We start from the raw sequence: 17991 nt of genomic DNA, 5'->3' as shown, positions 1-17991 counted from the left end.
TATGGTCAAAGCCTGTTCAACTGTAAATTAATATTTAAAAATCATTTGGCAGCTGAAAACTATAGTAATTATTTATGATAATGAAATTATTGTGACTGGACTTATAATTTTTTTCTAAATATTTTATTTACCATCTACCAAGATTACCATTGTGTATGTTGTTCAGACAGTGTGGCTGAGCCCTTACACTATATGAACCACAATGCTAAAATCCATGGTACCAGAAAAGGTAACTGAAGAGAGGTAAACTCACTGGACTGAAGCCCCAGGGAAGCTCCAGGGTGGGCTTTGAGCAGGAGATCATTAGGACCAGTAGAAAGACAGAGTCTTCTCAGATAGTACATAGCTTTATATTTATAATAAGTTAATCTCTACTGATTTTTGTAACATGGTGATTTAACTCCTAACTATGCAAAGCATTAGCTATTGATAATTTCTGGATGCCAAGTTAGTACCAATGGAAGTGTTACTGCTTGACAACAGTAATAAAAGACAATGTTTGATCAGTGGTTTGACCTCTGTTTCAAGACCATAGAAGTGGAAATCAAGGAGAGTCTGTATTTGCTTTATAGAATCTCAGATCTGAGAAAAAACATATATATATATATATACATATATATATGTATATATATGCATATATACATGTATATATACATGCATATATACATGTATATGTACATGTACATGTGCATGTGCATGTGCATGTGTATATGTATATGTATATGTATATGTATATGTATATGTATATGTATATGTACCACGATGCTAGAAACGATTTGGTTTTCATGATGTCCATTTGCTTTTCAGAGAGATTCTGTAAATATCCATCAGTGCCAATTGCCTCTAATAACTTGACCATCTGGTTAGAATTTTTATAATTGGATTTTCTCTCCAGAGAGATGGAGATCTAAAATGATGAAAATATCTTTTGGAAAGATGTTATAGGTTCAAAATTTTTACTGTGTATCTTGAGTTTGGATAATGCCCTCAGGGAGGAGAGCATCACGTCAATGGGTTAGGAAAGGTCCCTTCATAAATATGACCACCTTGGGAAATGATAATTGGGCATGCTTAATATACACAGGAAAATGTTGAACAGAGTGTATAAAAGCATTGCATCTGCTGTCAAAGATACTTTGAAACTTGCGTTATTTTTTTTCTTTTTAGACCCAGTTGTACAAAAGGTAAACTACAAAAGTCCAATTCCTCAAGGCAGTCCTAGGCTTGCTTGGCCTGTCTTGTATATTCTGTCTTGACTTCCCTGGTCCAGAGCATGGGAGAACCCCAGCCTTAACAATGACTGGTGTCACCTGGGTTTAGCACTGGGATGTGGTTGGGGTTCCCTGAGCAGAATGGCTTTGGAATTTGGTTTGTTGTTCCTTTGCAAGCCTTCAGCTGTCAAAGTGTCTATTGAGTCTTTTGCCCACAATTTAATTGAATTATTTGTCATCTGTAGTATGATTAATATGTTAATATTAACATTTACAAATGTCTGAGATTACCATTCCTTTTTTTCTACTGATTATTTTGAGAAACTGGAGTTTCTGGTTATAGAGGATACTGAGTGTTTGAATTAATTATTGAATGTTTATTACATGTGTCTGAAAATCCTCAAATATCCCAGTATCACAAAAGTTTCATCTGATTCTTAAATTTTTATCTTGGGTGCTACAATTTTAGCTTTTGCATCTATGATCCACTTCAGATTCATGTATATGTGGCCTGTAAGGTCAGTTTAACTTGTATGTAGCGTGTGGACTGTAAGATAGATTTAGTTTTCTTTTAAGTGTGGCTGTCAAAATAGCTGCTCCAGGGACATTGTTGAAAAGCTGTCTTTTCTTCATCAAATACTCCTTGATATATTATTTTAAAATTATTTATATCTATGTGTGTATGTATGTATGTATGTATGTATGTATGTATGTATGTGTGTGTGTGTCCCCATTATTCTGTTCTGTGTTCTGTTATTAAACTAGAAGTCAGGCATGAATCTTTTAACTTTGCCATTCTTTTCAAAATTATTCAGGACATGCTGCATCATTTTGCTTTCTGTGCAGTCTCCCAGTGCGCGTCTCAGTGATACTAAAGGAAACCCTGATGTCTTCTGCCTTATTGTATACTTTTGTGGCAAGGTTGTCCCTTCATAGGTCTGTCTAGTTTGGAAGCTGCTATGGAGGCAGGCTGACCTCAAAGTCACTACTCTGCTTCCTCCTTGGCTTTACAAGTGCTGAACTCCTGTTTTCAGCGAGGTTTGCTAAATTTATAGAGCATTATGGGAGAAATAACATCTACAACCTCTCACGTTTTGTAGTCTTCTGGGCGTAATTATGCTCTCTATTGATGTGTGCCGTACTGAATTTGCCTCAGCAATGTTCTTAGAGCATGGAGGTCTTTCCTTTTTTGTTATGTACATGCTTTGTGAAGAGGTCCTTTGGGCAGTATGGGATGGGTATGACATACAGGGCCTTGCAGTTTAGCTCAGGCTGGCTTATAACTCTCAATCCTCCCGCCTCCTCTGCCTGAATTGTAGAATTATAGCTCTACACCACCATACCTGTGCCTTTCATTTTTAAAAGAAATGCTATTCCAAATAGATTGTTCAATTTTTTTCACAGTTTGTTGTCAGAATGTAGGAAAATAATTACTTCATGTCGCTCTTTAATCATGAACTAAATTGCTAAATTCTTATTATTTTTTTATCAATCTTATATTTTCTACAGGAAAAAATTATCATGTGTGAATAATGCAATTGTATTTATTATTTTGCCTTCATACTGTTGTTTTATTAATGTGTGAAGTACTCAAAAATAAAATTTAATATGGCCCTGGCTATTGGTTTCTTACAAATACCTTCTTCTCCTTGTTGAGCGGAGGGAGCCCATTCTCTGCCTACAAATCAAGGGTGTCTGTGAGAGTGCATGGAATTTCATGAAATATGTTTTCTTTTAGTGTTGATGACTATGTGATTCTTCTGCTTTGATCTGCTGTGTAGTGACTGGGCACGATCATTGTGTGGCCCTCACCTTGCCTGTCCTCTACATCCTTCCTCTCCATCACTCCTCTGAAGTGTTATCATTGGTTGGCATTTCCCACCAACCTAAAATGCCTTGTTTCACATTTCTTGTACCAAAAATCTGTAGCTTATTACTTTTCTGCTTTTGATTGTCGTGTCTTCATTTCCGTCTTTGAAGGGTATTGATGTAGAATGTAAAATTCCCAGTTGGCAGACGTTTGCCTTGTCTTGTGGCTCCCTGTTTCTGGTGTGAAGTTGGCCAACTGTCCGGTCCTTCCATGATTTTCATAGCCCTTATTTCCCTCTTGTTTATTGAGTTTGAGCTTTCCCATTCTTTTAAAATTCGTAATGGGGTGTTTGAGTCAAAGTAGAGAGAATTTTACCACACCCTCTGGGTTGCCTTGGTTGTGACTATTTTCCTAATATTTCTCTCAGTCCTTTCCTTCAGCAGCTTAGACTTGATCTTACCTGGCAAGTCTCCAGGGCAGTATTCAACATGTAAGCCCGGACTATCTGTTCCTCAGTTTGTACTTTCTATGCACTTTTGTTCACAGTTATTTGTCTTCTTTCCTGCCTCTTCTCATAGGCTGTTCATTGTGCAATGTTTTGACCTCAAAGATTTTGCATTGAGTTCTCGAACTTTCTGTTGATTCATCTTTACACTTTCTAGGCTGAGATTCTCTGTGTGTTTATTAAGACTACTTTTTGTGAAAATATTTTAACAGATACTGTAAAGTTCTTGTCTGTTAATTACGAGACCTGGGTCATCTGAGTTTGTGTCTACTGGATACTTCTTTAAACACTGATTATTGTCTTATGTTCATCTGTTTACATGTATGTCTAATAATGACTCTGTATCCTGGATTCCAGGAGTGATCAGGTGTGCACTGGGGTTATTCTTTAAAACAAAGGCATTATCAGGCAGCTAGCTACTTACAATTCTTTTACACATTGGTTCTTGGCTTTAGCCTGTTCAAACAGTTGGTCTGGAGTAGCACTCTTGATGTCTCTTTCCAAGTATTGCAGCTTTAGTGGCTCCATCCAACTATGAAGATGTGATTAAAGACAGTCCCCCTGGTCTCTGCACTCAAAGCAAAATGTGACCTCCCATGTTTTAGTTTCCCATGGGCTTTGCATGGTATTTTGACTTCTCAAACTACAAGTATGTTGACTCTCATTCGACCAAGGTCTTGTCAGCATCCCCTAAAACCTTTTTATTTTTGTGGCTGTTTCTTTCCCCCATTGTGCCCTTCAACTTCCTGCTGCTTTTCCAACTCTGAACTGCTGCCAGTGTGTCCTCAGCACAGGATGACTGCTGTGCTAAATTTCACTCTGACTTAGATTACAAGTAGCAAAATTTCTTCAAGAAGACATTAAGGGCTCATCTGGAATGCCTTCCTATACATAGGTATTCCATTTTTAATTTGGCTATGGCACCTTGGAGGCTAAGATGTAGGTGTGGTATTCGAGGCCAACCTCGGATGTATAGAGAGTTTAAGGACATCCTATGTATTCTAAGACCCTGTCCCAGAAACCAAAAAAAAAAAAAAAACTATATAGTAAATGCAACACAGCAAAACCCAGTCATTGTGTAGTTTTTGCATGTCAGGTCACTCTGTAATGGCCAGAAGGCCAGGTCTGGTAGAAATGCAGTCTTCTAAGCTAGGGAGATGACTAGGTGATAAACTTATTGCCACAAAATCATGAGGACCTAAGTTCAATCCTCAATACCCTCATGAAAAGCAAAGATCAGAAGTGTGTGTCTGCAATGCTCGCCCTGGGGAGGTGAAGCCAGGAGAATCCCTGCACTTGTTGGCTAGCTGTTCTAGCTGAGTGAGTGAGTGCCAGTATCAGTAAGAGTCACATCTCATGAAGCAAATGGAGAGCAATAGAAGAAAATACCAGACATTAATTTCTAATGCCTATGTGAATATGTATATAAGCATGTTTCCCCATCTGCAAAATCTTGACTACACACAGATGAGCATGTACACCCATACACACGGACAAGAATATATCTTCCAAATGTTCCTCAATCATTGTTTTTTTAAGCCACAGCATCAATTTGATACATCTGGAAGGAACACCTTACATATACCTAGGTCCTACGCGTTAAAGTTTCCTGTTCAGAGAATTAAGGGGGATCCTGGAATCTGTCTAACACATGCTCATATGGTACTGATGCCACTGATCTGGAAACCACACTTTGAAAAACACTTACTTAGAAATAAGTCTTGAGGAAAAGTATTGGGGCTCACTATATACCTATGTACATACACACATACATACATACATATCAGACACACATGAATATGATCAATTTTATGTTTCTCGATTTTTTGTGTGTGTGATTCTAGATCTCTAGTCTATTCATTGTTTCTTTTCTTTTTTTTTCAGTATTGAGGATCCAGGGCTTCACACATGACAAGGACAGGCTCAACCATTATACCACTGGACATTGAGTTATAACTTGTCTCCCTCTTCTCTCTCTGTCTCTCTCAGCTTTTATTTTAAAGCAGAGTCTCACTATATTGCCCAGGCCACCCATGAACTCCCTTTGCAGCCCAAGCTGATCATGAACTTGGGCTTCTTCTATCTTAGCCTCTGTAGTAGCTGAGTTGATAAGCATGTATCACCATACCTGGCATGCGTAACAATGTTACCTTAAAAATGATATAGTTGCTATTTAATTCGCAATACAAACCAAAAACACATAGAATAGTAGAATTATTTGTTGTTTTACTTTATACAAAATTTACTTTGTCAACCTCACAACATGTTTTACAACATAGTTTTGTATATTCAAGAAATAAATATGTAATTTTTATTTCATAAATTGTTAGAACTTTAATTTCTTGTATGTATAATTAGGATATGTGGCAGCATGTATATGTGAATGTACATGTGCATTTGTGTGCATGTGTGTGTGTGTATATGTATGTGTATGTATGTGTACATGTCTCAGTGCTTAATTAACAAAATATAAAATGATCATAAGCCTGTATACCAAGTGGGCTTCTGGACTATTCTGCCCTATCACAAGAGTTCCAGTGCACATATTATCTATCCAGTAATATCCTGTATGTGCACTGGGAACTGAACTTAGGGCTCGTACTTGCTAGGCAAGCATTGTACTCCTGAGCTGTTTTCCTGGCCCCAGGAATTTCTGTCTTCTCTATGTACCTCCATTATATTTGAGTCTCTGCTCATGTGTGAGGATTTAGGAAGGATGGCTCCTCTGTGCTCTGATTCACACCCCTTTCATCAGAAATGGGCTCATACTGGGGTCAACTTGATAAATGATATTTCAATGACCATGACATAATGTTTGTGGTGTCTACAGAGCAGTTGCTGGGATAAGAAGTGGCCCTGTTTACCACTCTAGAATCATCTTAGCTGAGGAAACACATTGGCCTTACTCCTCCCAGTTTTAGCCAACATCTGATAAAATTTCATTTTCCCCTTTAATTTATTCGACAATATGTTCCAGGAGCCTTTTTTTTTTTGGCTTTCTTAGAAAGCTCTATGATAGCACATTTAAGATGTTTTTTTTTTTCAGCTTCAAGGTATGATACATGCCATTTCAATTTCACCTTCAGATATTTGTTTTCAAATATTTTAATGAAGGCATAGTGATATAGCAATTGCAATACCATAATTCCTCAATACCATTTTTTTCTTTACAGATTCATTTCGATGGCTGGGACCATAAGTATGACTATTGGATAGATGCCGACAGCCAGGACATCCACCCCATCGGGTGGTGTGATGTGACAGGGCATCCACTGGAAGTGCCATATGGTGAGCAATTTGGTCTTTGCAGTTGCTTAGAAGTGTTTACCCTGAATTCCACTGTTAATGTTGCTTATTTATGTCATTATAGTCATTTGATCGTGGAGTAACAGATAGGTGAATTAATTAATCAGCATTCTAGCTGCTCTGGAAGCCAGTTATTCACAATTAAGCCTCAAAGGACAAGCTTTCGACAGATGAGCTGCAATAGTCACTAATAAATAATTCTCATGTTTTCCAAAGCAATCTTTGTTTTCTACAATTTGGCTTGAAAAACTGAGCCAGAATTTCTAAACCCATCTAGATTTTGGTCATTAAAATTTGATCAGTTCTTTAAGTACCCCACGATAATTTTATCTTATACAACAAATTATAAAATTTTCAAAAATGTATTAAATATTCAAAACTTTAGGAGTTTTCAAAATAAAATTGAAGGATCGTTCTATTTTACTGGGACCTGCATTAGTTCTGCCTTTGTAGCCACTTACAGCTAAGGAGGAAATTAAGCACTCTAAATTCTAATGAGCCTGTGACTGGAATACCTTATTTTGTCTGAGGGAGTCCTCTGACCCGATTAGGCTGGCATGGCTAATCACTAGTTCCAAGCCTTCATTCTGCTCTAGTCTTCTGTTTGTTTTCTTCCCCTTGCTGACTCTCCTTCTGTCCCTCAGCTTCTTAAGGAGAAGCTTGAATGTTAATAGTGAGGGCAGCTGATGCTGGGATGAGAATAGTGAGGGCAGCTGATGGTGATGCTGCCCAGTGATGATGGTACCTGTCCTTGAGAATTCAAGGTCTCACCACATTCATGACAATATACTACATTTTGTCAAAGCAAAATTGACATTTTTGTCAATATCGGACTTAAGACCCATAGTGTTTTCCATGATGCCAGGTCTTTCAAATTCAACAAAATCATTAAGATGCTTATCCAGGAGACTTACAAAGTATCTGTAAGCCAATACTCTACAAAGGTGGAACTGAGGGAGACTAGTCAGCAACCTGTAGAGGTTCCAGGCCATGGAAAGGTGTTAGCATTTCTGTTTGTGCTGTATGCTGAGTCAGTGTATGTGTGTGTGTGTGTGTGTACGTATGTACAAGTGTGTGTATGTGTATGAGTGTGTGTATGTACATGAGTATGTGTGTATGTATGTGTGTGTATATGCATGTGTGTGTGTATGTGCATGAATGTGTGTTGTATATATGTGTGTGTGTATGCTTGTGTGTATGTGTGCATGTGTGTGTTGCATGTCTGTGTGTATGTATGTGAGTGTGTATGTATGTGAGTATGTGTGTGCATGAGTGTGTATGTGTGTGTAACGTGTATGGTACATGTTTTCCCATACACATGTATGAATGCATGTGTGTGTGCTGGAATGTGTGCATGCATTTGAGTGTACAGGTATAGGTGCCTGTGCATTTGGAGGCTAGAGAAGGACACTGGATTTCTTCTATATGGCTGCTTGCCTTACTGCCTTGAGATAAGGTCTCACTGACTAGAACCTTTGGATTTCAGCTAGACTGGCTGGCCAATGAGATGTCCTACTCTATCTCAGCTGCTCAGTGCAACCATGCTTTTCTTTTCAGAAAGCAGGGGCTAGAGATTTGAACTCAATCCCTCATATTGTACAGGATGCGTTATTATCCACCGAGCCATCTATCCTGCCTCAGATCCTGCTCCTCATTCTCTTTTAATTGCATACCCCAGCATGGCAGGACTTAGGTCCTCATGTCAACTAGCATGACACCCCTCACTCAGGCACCCAGTTTTCAGCTAGTGATTTTCTCATCTAAGGAGGACTTCAGCCTGGAGAAGGGTGGACCAGCATCACCAATGTAGGGGGAGCTCTCTCTTCTCCAGATTACCTGGCTCACTTTCCTTTGTCAAGCTACCCTGAAGCTTCTACATCTGAGTCTGCTCCAAACTATAACTCCAACTAAGGCCACACCTTGATCTTTCTTCCACTTATGTTTCTCCCTGTCTCTTGTCCCCTCTTTTTGGAGCTCTGTCACAGTATCGCATGATTCTCAGAATCTAGTTTGTTCTTTGGATGTCCAGGATCTAGATGAAATACAGTGTGGCCATTACATACCTGGAGACACAATGTTCAAATAGGAATTAAGTGTTCTTCTTCTTATCTATGTATTTCCTTGTGCCTTGGTTTCCACACCCACAAGGCAGACAATAGATTTTTTTAAAAGATAAATTTATAAGCATGAAAGGACATTAATATATGCATACCAGTTCAAAAACTCCAGGCTTATATCGGGTGTTATCTGCTTTCAGGAAATGTAACATTTCTTAGATTTTCATCTTTACATAAGACTGTAAATTATCAAAACTTTAAAATTTGAAAATAAGCAAAAATTAACACAATTAGAGTTTTCCTAAGTAATTTTAGTTTGTTTCCAAGAAAAACACACTTCAGTGTGTTGCTGGCAATTTTACATGATTGTGTTCTTTTTCTTGTACTTAGCTGATTTGAATCTCTAGAATTTGGGGGAAGGACCTAATGAAATTGGCTATCTTTCCTTGCTGAAGATTTTCTACTATTTGTTACAGAGATTTACATTAATAATTACTGATTTAATATAAATCTTTTTTTTGCTATTCTTAGGGTCAGAAACATATCTACATCAGAAGTATTTATTGATTTTTGATATGTAAATATTAAGCCTTGCTTGTGATGTGGTTTAACAGGTTCTGTCCATGACACACCTGCAGATGTCTACAGCTCCCTTTTGTCTTTTTCTCTTTTCATTCCCACCCTAAATACAATTCTGTTCTTTTACATTAAATTCTTTTCTACTGGAAATCAGGAACATATAGTTGGTCTATGTCCTGTAACAATACAAGTCTGAGGCTCTGGCATTGCTTATGTCAATGAGCTCATGGCTGGTTATTCTCATTTCTTTTTGGAAGTAAATGGTATGGAACCAAATCCCTTCAGTCTCAGTGCCCATGATCGCATGGACTTTGAACTCCTTTGTATTAAAGCATCCTTGCTCTCAACATCACACCTTTACCTGGCACATCATCCTCCTGACACCCTTGCTTCTACCACATGGTCTCGCTGAAGGCATCCAAAGAATCTGAAGACAATGTATCCTCTTTCTCTGTCTGTTCTCTGCACCCAGCTTCCTTTCCAAAGACAACTGAGCCCTCAGCTGGTGTCTAATGCCCATACGGTAAGGAGTAGCTGCTCTTGATCTTCAGTTTATATTCCTAAGTTGTTTATACAAAAACCCTAATAAGACATGTTGTTTTCTTGAGTGGTTCATCTATATATTTATATAATTCAAACCATACCTTCCTCCTTCTAGGTAATTGGTATCCTTCACAATCAGATCAAACTAGTTTTATTTCATAAATCAAAAACTAAAACAAAAACCACACATAGAATTAATCATTGTGAACAGATAAGTCATCTAACATTAATTTTGAGATATTGTAGTGAAATTTCTACTTTAAGATAATTTTTTGAGACAAGTCTCACTATTTTGTTTTTGCCAGACTAGAACTTCCTATGTAGATTAGGCTGGACTTGAACTCACAGAGATCCCCCTGTGAGGATTAAAGACCTGTGACACTAAAACTGGCCCACATAATTTTTACATTCTACAGTTTTATTTGTGTGACTCAACAATTATCTTCTGTACTTTATGATATGTGGTATGCATGCTTTATTGATCAAACCTTGCAAAGACTTTTGAAAGCTTAAACTTAGAGAAGAATCTTAGACATCATGTAATTTACCTTCTTCAAGAATTTGAACTTGACTTGAATGTCACCTATTTTATTAGCTTAAACATGTGAAGTTTCAAAAGATACCAAACCCAAGTAGCTTACCAGCAATATTAGGTAAAAATAAGAACGATCAGAAAAAAATGTGTTTTGAACTATTTGTAACCTGTTATTCTCACTGCTTTCTTGCTTATGGATAGTTTTCCTTCTAATCATTTGCACTATTGTTATAATAAATGCCCGAGAAGCAAGATGGAAAATGGGTACTTCTGTATATGCTACATGATACACACACACACACGCATGCACACACACACACATGCATGCACACACACACACATGCACACATGTGCATAAACACACACATGCACCCATATGTGTGCACACATACACACATATGCATACACACATACACAGCATATATATACATATGTATACATGTATACGTTTTATTTTCAGTGAGCTTGGATTTTATGTCTAAAACAGTTATTCTTTCTAGAGTAAGAATGCCAATAAGAATAAAGAAATTGAATAAGAATAAAGAAAGCTGCATAGCAGCCTGTGCATAGTGAATATTAAATAAGTTGCTGATGGGGAAGAGATTAAGAAGCACGCTGCTGGATGGGACCAGTAGGGACCTGTAAGAAGTTGCTCAGCTGAGTTCAGAAGTAGATAGCTAGATGAGAGACAACCTCTCAAGAGGGAACATGACCAAGCATAAGTAAAATTCAAACTCCTCAGTCCTGATACACATTTTATGAGAATTAATTAGAATTTTAGAACTTTCTAAATAAGTGATAGTCCTTTTTGTTTCTATTTGCTAGTGTCACTTAATCTCATTGTAGAAAGAGAGCTGAGACAGAGCCTGTGCTGGCTCCACTCTGACTCTCGTGCTCCTTGCAAGGATCCCAGATGTCTTTAATACCAGTGGGTGATCACGCCATAGGTGTAGGCCCTGTCAGTCACAGATGCTGCTGCCTCCTTCAGATGGGATTTAGATCAGAGATGCAATAGGGTAGTCCTTCAAGAGTAACCGTACACTGTATGGTCTTTTGGGAAGCTGAGTCATAGATGTTCATCCCATCTTCACAGTGAATGTAAATGTTAGCCCTGCCCCTGGATGCTCCTTCCCAGTGTCCTGCTCGGAACCCATGTCTATGTCTCCCTCCAGACTGGCTTTGGTTACCTTTCACCTGATTTACTACTGTGTAAGTGTTAATTCACTTTCTTTCCCACAGGCTAAAGGTACTCTGCTGGTCATGTTCAGCCTAGAGTTGCATAACACTTCTTCTAAATCTTCCAAAAGTGTGGTTCACAGAGGATTCAGGATTGCCTTCTTTTATTTATTAGGTGTGTGTGTGTGTGTTTGTGTACTCGTGCGCGCGCAGCTGTGTGTACATAGGTGTTCATCAAATTCCATCTGCCTTGTGTCTTGAGACAGCATCTCTCATTAGCCTGGAATTCATCAAGTCTCTTAGGCTGACTAGGTTGTATGCAATCTTCAGGGATCCACCTGTTTCTCCCTCCCACTGTAGGAGGGAATAGCAGGCCCACTGTAACTGTACTCTTGTGCACACATGTATACACCAACATACCTACAACTTGAAAAATAAAAACAAATCTTAAAAAAGAACCCTGCAGCAGCAGCAGCAGGCTCTCAGACATTTTCATCAGTGTGTACAAAAAGTATTTGTTCTCAAATGATTAGAAGCATATACCATGAGAAGATCTGGTAGAACTTGAAATGATATGGTAGAGTTTGTACTATTCTGATGTTACTATTACTTCTATGAAGAGCCACAGAGAATGTTCTGGAACATTCTTTGTGAGATCCATCACACATGATGAGGTTTGACTCTTATTTCTTATGTTCTCATATTGGAAAACAAAAACAAAAACAAACTTTCTCTCCTAGTTTGAGAATAAGATTATGTAGACATCAGAAAAATTTTTGGATCCCTCTTCCTAGAAAATCTCAGTCAACCTAGAACAGGTAGGTACGTTGTCATTGAGAGTTACCAAAGACATACATGTAGAATATAATGTCACCAGTTCTCTGTACTTGTTCAATCTAGAGGTAAGGGAACTGATTTACTCAGAGGTGAATGACATATGGTTAGACCATATGCCCTGCCCTGACCTGAGCCCTGTATATATATTTCTGTATAAACTGGTAAATCTTCTTCCCTGGTTTCTGTTCCTTTGTCTGTCCCTCCCTCCCTCATACTTACACACAGAGCAGAAGTTCAGGTTATTTAACTGATAAAAGGGTTAGAAGCCAGATCTTACCTGATAGAAGGGTGAGTTTGCATCTTCTGGCAGTATTAGCCACTAGATTGAACCTCTAGATTGAACAATCACAGAGATACTGGTAATATTATGTTTTACATGTATGTCTTTGGTAACTCTCAATGACAACGTGCCTGTTCTAGGTTCACTGAGATTTTTCTAGGAAGAGGGATCCAAAAATCTTTCTGATGTCATGGGCTCATCACTTGTCTAACAGCCTGCTATATATGAATGGAGCTAGATGTGATCCTTACTTAGAGATACATAGCCACCCCAGAACCAGATGAAAGAGATCACCAGTGGAGATGATTTCATCAGGCTCATTTAGGGAGTTTGAGATTGTTCTAAGGTGCCCACTTTAGTTCCAGCACAAAGAGGTAAGTGGGACTATGATGGTGTGTGTGTGTCTGTGTGTCTGTGTGTGTGTATGTGTGTATCGGTGTGGAAGAATACACCTCTGACCCCCTTTTTCTTTCTTCTATATCTTCTCTGTTTTTTTATTTCAGTTTCTTGAAGACAAACTACCCCCAGAGTCTTTAGAAGTACTATCTTCTATTTCATTTGCTTTTCTCATATACTTTTGAGAATTCATTCAAATTCGATTTCTTAGAGAAGCCTTCCTGGTCACACTGTCACTTCCTGAGTGGAAGACAGTGAGTGTTGTGCCAGTGCTTGCCCTTGATCTAGCATCCCCAAATGGATACATACACCTCATCTAAGAGTGGAATAATAACTTGTGATCCAAAGACTTTATTCTCAGAGTCCATCTTGGGTTCTTACCTGCAGACTTCCTCCTTTTCTTTCTCTTCTCTCCTTCTCTTCTTCCTCCCCTTTATCTTCTTTAAGATAGGCTATATGTAAAAATCAAGATGGCCACAAATTTGTGTTCTTCCTGTTTCAGTCATCCAAGTGCTAGGATTACAATGATATGTTTCCATATCTTCATTTGATGGGGTGACGTTTTTAGCTGTGGCTGTGGGGTTTGTCTAATCAGGCCTCTTAGGAGAGCCAATGGCCAGACAACTCCCACAACTGAGAAAGGAAATTTTCATGAACGGGTAGCTGGCAGGCAGAAAATTGAGATTTCCTAACTGATTTCCGTGCCTAAATAATTTTGTCATTGTTCTTTATTTAGCTTCTGTTTGATTTATATTTGGAAGCAATTACAAAGCTGGATTACAACACCAATGAAATGCAATATCATTATGAAATAAAAGCGTATACAAGTAGAATACTCACATGTACCATAATGATAGCACGTATGGCCCCTGCTGTTTATGTTACGACCATGGGAAATAGGGCTAATCAGTTTGACTATTAGACATGAATGAGCATCATAGAACATAGCTTGGTAAAAGATTCAGTTTGGGTTCATTACACAGCAGACATATACATGACAGAATGACTTAGAAATGGACCATATGGTCCGTCCCATTGTGTATCCTGTCAAGTGAGATAAAAGTGACAGTCAGTTAAGAAATGAACAATTGATAAAGCTTTCTCTGACAAGCTTTATTATGGGACTCTGGAGAACGGAAACCTTTTATTCAATTAGATAAAATTTTGCTTGGATTATGAAATAGAAGTCAGTCTGATTATAATCCTCATATGAGACAATAAATTTGGTGATGGTAACATTCCAGTAGTAACATAAGAAGTACTAACCTGGCAGGCACCAGCACATTTTCAAATCTGTGCTATTTTAAAGAGAACTGTAGAAGGAACCTTTCTGGAAGTACTTGTTCTTTCCAAAACACAGCAAGAAGGTAATCAGCAGCTTTAAGAGTCCCTGAGTACTCATTGACTTAATAGACAATTACAGCATATTGTGCTTTAAAAAGTTAGCTATTTTAGAAGTCCCTAATTACAGATTTACATGATAGACTTATCAAGAAAAAATAATACATTTCAAAATGTGCTTACAGCCTTAATGATATTATCTGTTTTAAATGCTCCTTGGTAAAGGACGTATCCAGTGTCTGCCTGCTGCAAGTGTGATGGCAGACATCACTTTGTTCTACATGAGGTCTTGGACTTCTGGTGCTGCATCAGAATGGTTTAGCAGAGGACTCTCTCCCACCCCACAGCTAGGTGATTCCACTCTCTCCCAGTCTCTGTTAAGAGTTGACAGCCACTGGAGAACTAGTCTTAGTTATCAAATACACAAAGCAGCCTTGTGAGCGTTGCAAAGAGAATAGTTGCCAACTTCTGAAAGTCATGAGATGGGTCGGAGGATAGAAAAGCCCAGCATTTACACCATGTCCCAGTTGTGGTTCACTTCTGGCCATGGGCTTATAGAGGTCAAGAATGTGAGCATACACGAGGTCTTGGGCTAGGCAACAGATATTTCAGGATTTCTCTGAGAGAAATTTAATCTTACTTGAGCGACTATACTACCATCCAGGGGAAAAGAATGAGGCTTGATCAGATATTGTATTCCCATCTGCAAACCTGTATAGGGTTCAATAATGAAAGCCTTCTAGATGGAGCCATTGATTGATGGCTGGTGATGAACCCACGAAAGCAGGCTACCATTGGATAGATAAGCTTTGTATGTCTACTGTATTGACTGCTGTGCTAGACTTGCAAATTCCCACCAGGCACAATTTTTGCCTCAGGAAACTATGGGTTAGGAGGACAATGAGTCTTGTCTCCCTCATGAGTGCGTACACACGCACACGCACACGCACATGCACACACACACACATGGTTGCCCAAGCTGGTACTTCTATGGCTGTCTACTACACAGAGATTTTTAGATGGCTACTTTGGCTGATGCCTATAATAGCATTTAGTGCTGAGGAAAGGAAACATGTCTCCTCCGTGACTGGAGTATTTTTTTCCCACAATTGGGAAGAAGGGAAGAGTGGGAGGCCAACTCCAGGGCTGCTTTTAAGGCAAGTTTAGTGATGTTTAATCTCCTGCAAAAGCTTTTCTTCATTTGTCTCTCGTTGTATTAAAAAAGCTAAGTAGTCCTTGACAGTTTATTTTACAAGTAGATGTATCCTTAAATGACTCATAACGATAAACACAGAACCAAATATTTTTAGTGAACACAGACATTATGTTCTTCACATGGAAGAGAACTCTATAGCAGTGATGGGTTTTCTTCACTCAGCATTTTAAGTAAACAAAAATGAAGACATTGAAATTACACAAACCTAGGATATAGTGAATGCCTGGGAGAGACAAACTTAGGAAACTGTTATACATTTAGAAACTCTGAGCTTTTGGCTTACTTCGTTTTCAAGAATGCTTTGGTACTCCACAGAAGTGAGAAAGTAGAATGCAGAATCTCTTTTTGTTAGAAACCTTGTAAGCTCCACGTAAGGCTCCTTATCATTAACAGAAGAGAGACTCAGCACATAGGTCTTTGGGTAATGGCTTTGTGCAAATATCCATCCAGCAGTAGCCACTGGGTGATATACCCTATGAGACATCTCACAGAATTGACATGTTTACAAGATCAGAAGTACTCTGAAGAGCCACAGCCACTCCACCGTTTCTAATATGATCCACTAGACTTGACCCCCAGCAGCCCAGGCTTCTGCTGTCACACGCACACATCTGGTAGCATTCTGAAGAGTCCTGATACATTTTCTTGCACTCCAACCTTCTCACAGATTTTCTATATGCAATGTTATTTCTGTAAGCACCAACGAGATGAAGGTCATTAAGGCAGCAGTGGGGGTGAAATGCCGCTGCTCATTTTGCACTATAGACCTTCTCCTACAAGACACCAGTCCCTGCTCTAACTTTCCTTTATGCTGCTTTCCTTTACTGCGTTTTTAAACATTAAAAGCATTTACTGTCCTAACAAATTGTAAAGCAGAATAAAAGAAATGTGGTTCTGTAAGTTTTTTTCTTTAATGTGCAGTTTATGTGTCTTAGATTGACAGAGATATACTCCATCATTTCCTCTGAAGGCTTCGTTCTCATTTTTTTATTGCAATGCACTTGCTTTGTGATGGAAGTCATTAGGAGAGGAAAAGAATTCTTTATGTAACCTCCCTCCAAATGGTATCGCAATACCGACAGCTAAGGAAAAAAAAAATCCAATAAGCTAGCTAAGCTGTGATTCCACAGCTTGTCCCAGAGCTAGATTCTAAATTCAGCAAGTACTGTAAAAGCAAGTCTAGTCACAACCTGTGGGAAGCATATCTCAGCAAGCCCAGAAGTGCAGGCTACTTCCAACCATTGATCTAGACTATGGACATCATAGACAGCAAGGTGAAGTCATTTGGATCTGTCAAGAGGCAGGCTACAGAAAAACGGCATCTAAACATGAAACAAAGTTTAAAAACATTTTAATATATCAGAGAGTCCTACGTTCAGGAGACTGCTCATACTTGAGAAACATGTTGAAACCAAGGAGGAATTATGAAAGTTTCTGACCTCCATGTCCTGGATTCCACTCGACTTGGACTTTCATAATAGCTAGCTTTCTGTCCCTTGTGGGTATTTCCATATGTTATATATTTACATACCCACATATAAAGAGACTACGTGAATACACACACAAACAATTAAAAGAGATGTGGTGCTTCCAAACTCACCTTGCCAAGCCAGACTTATCCTAATGTTGAAGCCAGATATGGTTACTATTAGGAAAGAAATGTGTGGGCCAATAATTACTGATAAACAAAAATGCAAAACTTCCCTACAAAAATGCCCAAAATACTGAATTAAATAGCTCATTTAAGTAAGATTTATCCCTTAAACTAAAAAATGGGGTCAGCTGAGGCAAATCAATAAATTTGATGTAATTTATGAAGTGAATAAAGGACAGGCACCAGGTGGGTATGCCACTAGATGTACAAAAAGCTTTTGACAAAATTCAATATACTTTGAAGAAAAAAATACTCTAAAAAATGAAATATGGAAGAAGAGGTCCTCAACATAAAACCATTGTGACAAGCTCACAGCTAAGAGCATACTAAGATTGGAACAAGAAAAGACGACTGCCTACATTCAACAGTTTTATTCAACATGTTGCTCGGAAGACAAAAAATTAAAGACATCCAGATTGGAAGAGATAAAGCTATTGTCTCTTTATTGCATTATCATATGTGTATACAGAGAGGGAGAAGGGGGGAGAAAGAGAGAGCGAGAGAGCGAGAGAGCGAGAGAGCGAGAGAGCGAGAGAGCGAGAGAG

General features: G+C 38.5%; 1 protein-coding gene across 1 annotated transcript in view; it reads left to right on the top strand.

The window, feature by feature from the left end:
• Positions 1–17991, top strand: part of L3mbtl4 (L3MBTL histone methyl-lysine binding protein 4) — a 318439-nt gene that overhangs the window by 103855 nt on the left and 196593 nt on the right. The window contains exon 10 of the mRNA XM_028762233.1: positions 6700–6814. Coding sequence (XP_028618066.1) covers positions 6700–6814 — 115 coding nt within the window. The remainder of the gene's footprint in view (positions 1–6699; positions 6815–17991) is intronic.

The sequence above is a fragment of the Grammomys surdaster genome, unplaced genomic scaffold, assembly GCF_004785775.1.
Source record: "Grammomys surdaster isolate TR1022 unplaced genomic scaffold, NIH_TR_1.0 132, whole genome shotgun sequence".
Classification (NCBI taxonomy): domain Eukaryota; kingdom Metazoa; phylum Chordata; class Mammalia; order Rodentia; family Muridae; genus Grammomys; species Grammomys surdaster.
Note: the sequence above shows the minus strand (reverse complement) of the source record. Positions and strands in the feature narration are given on the sequence as shown.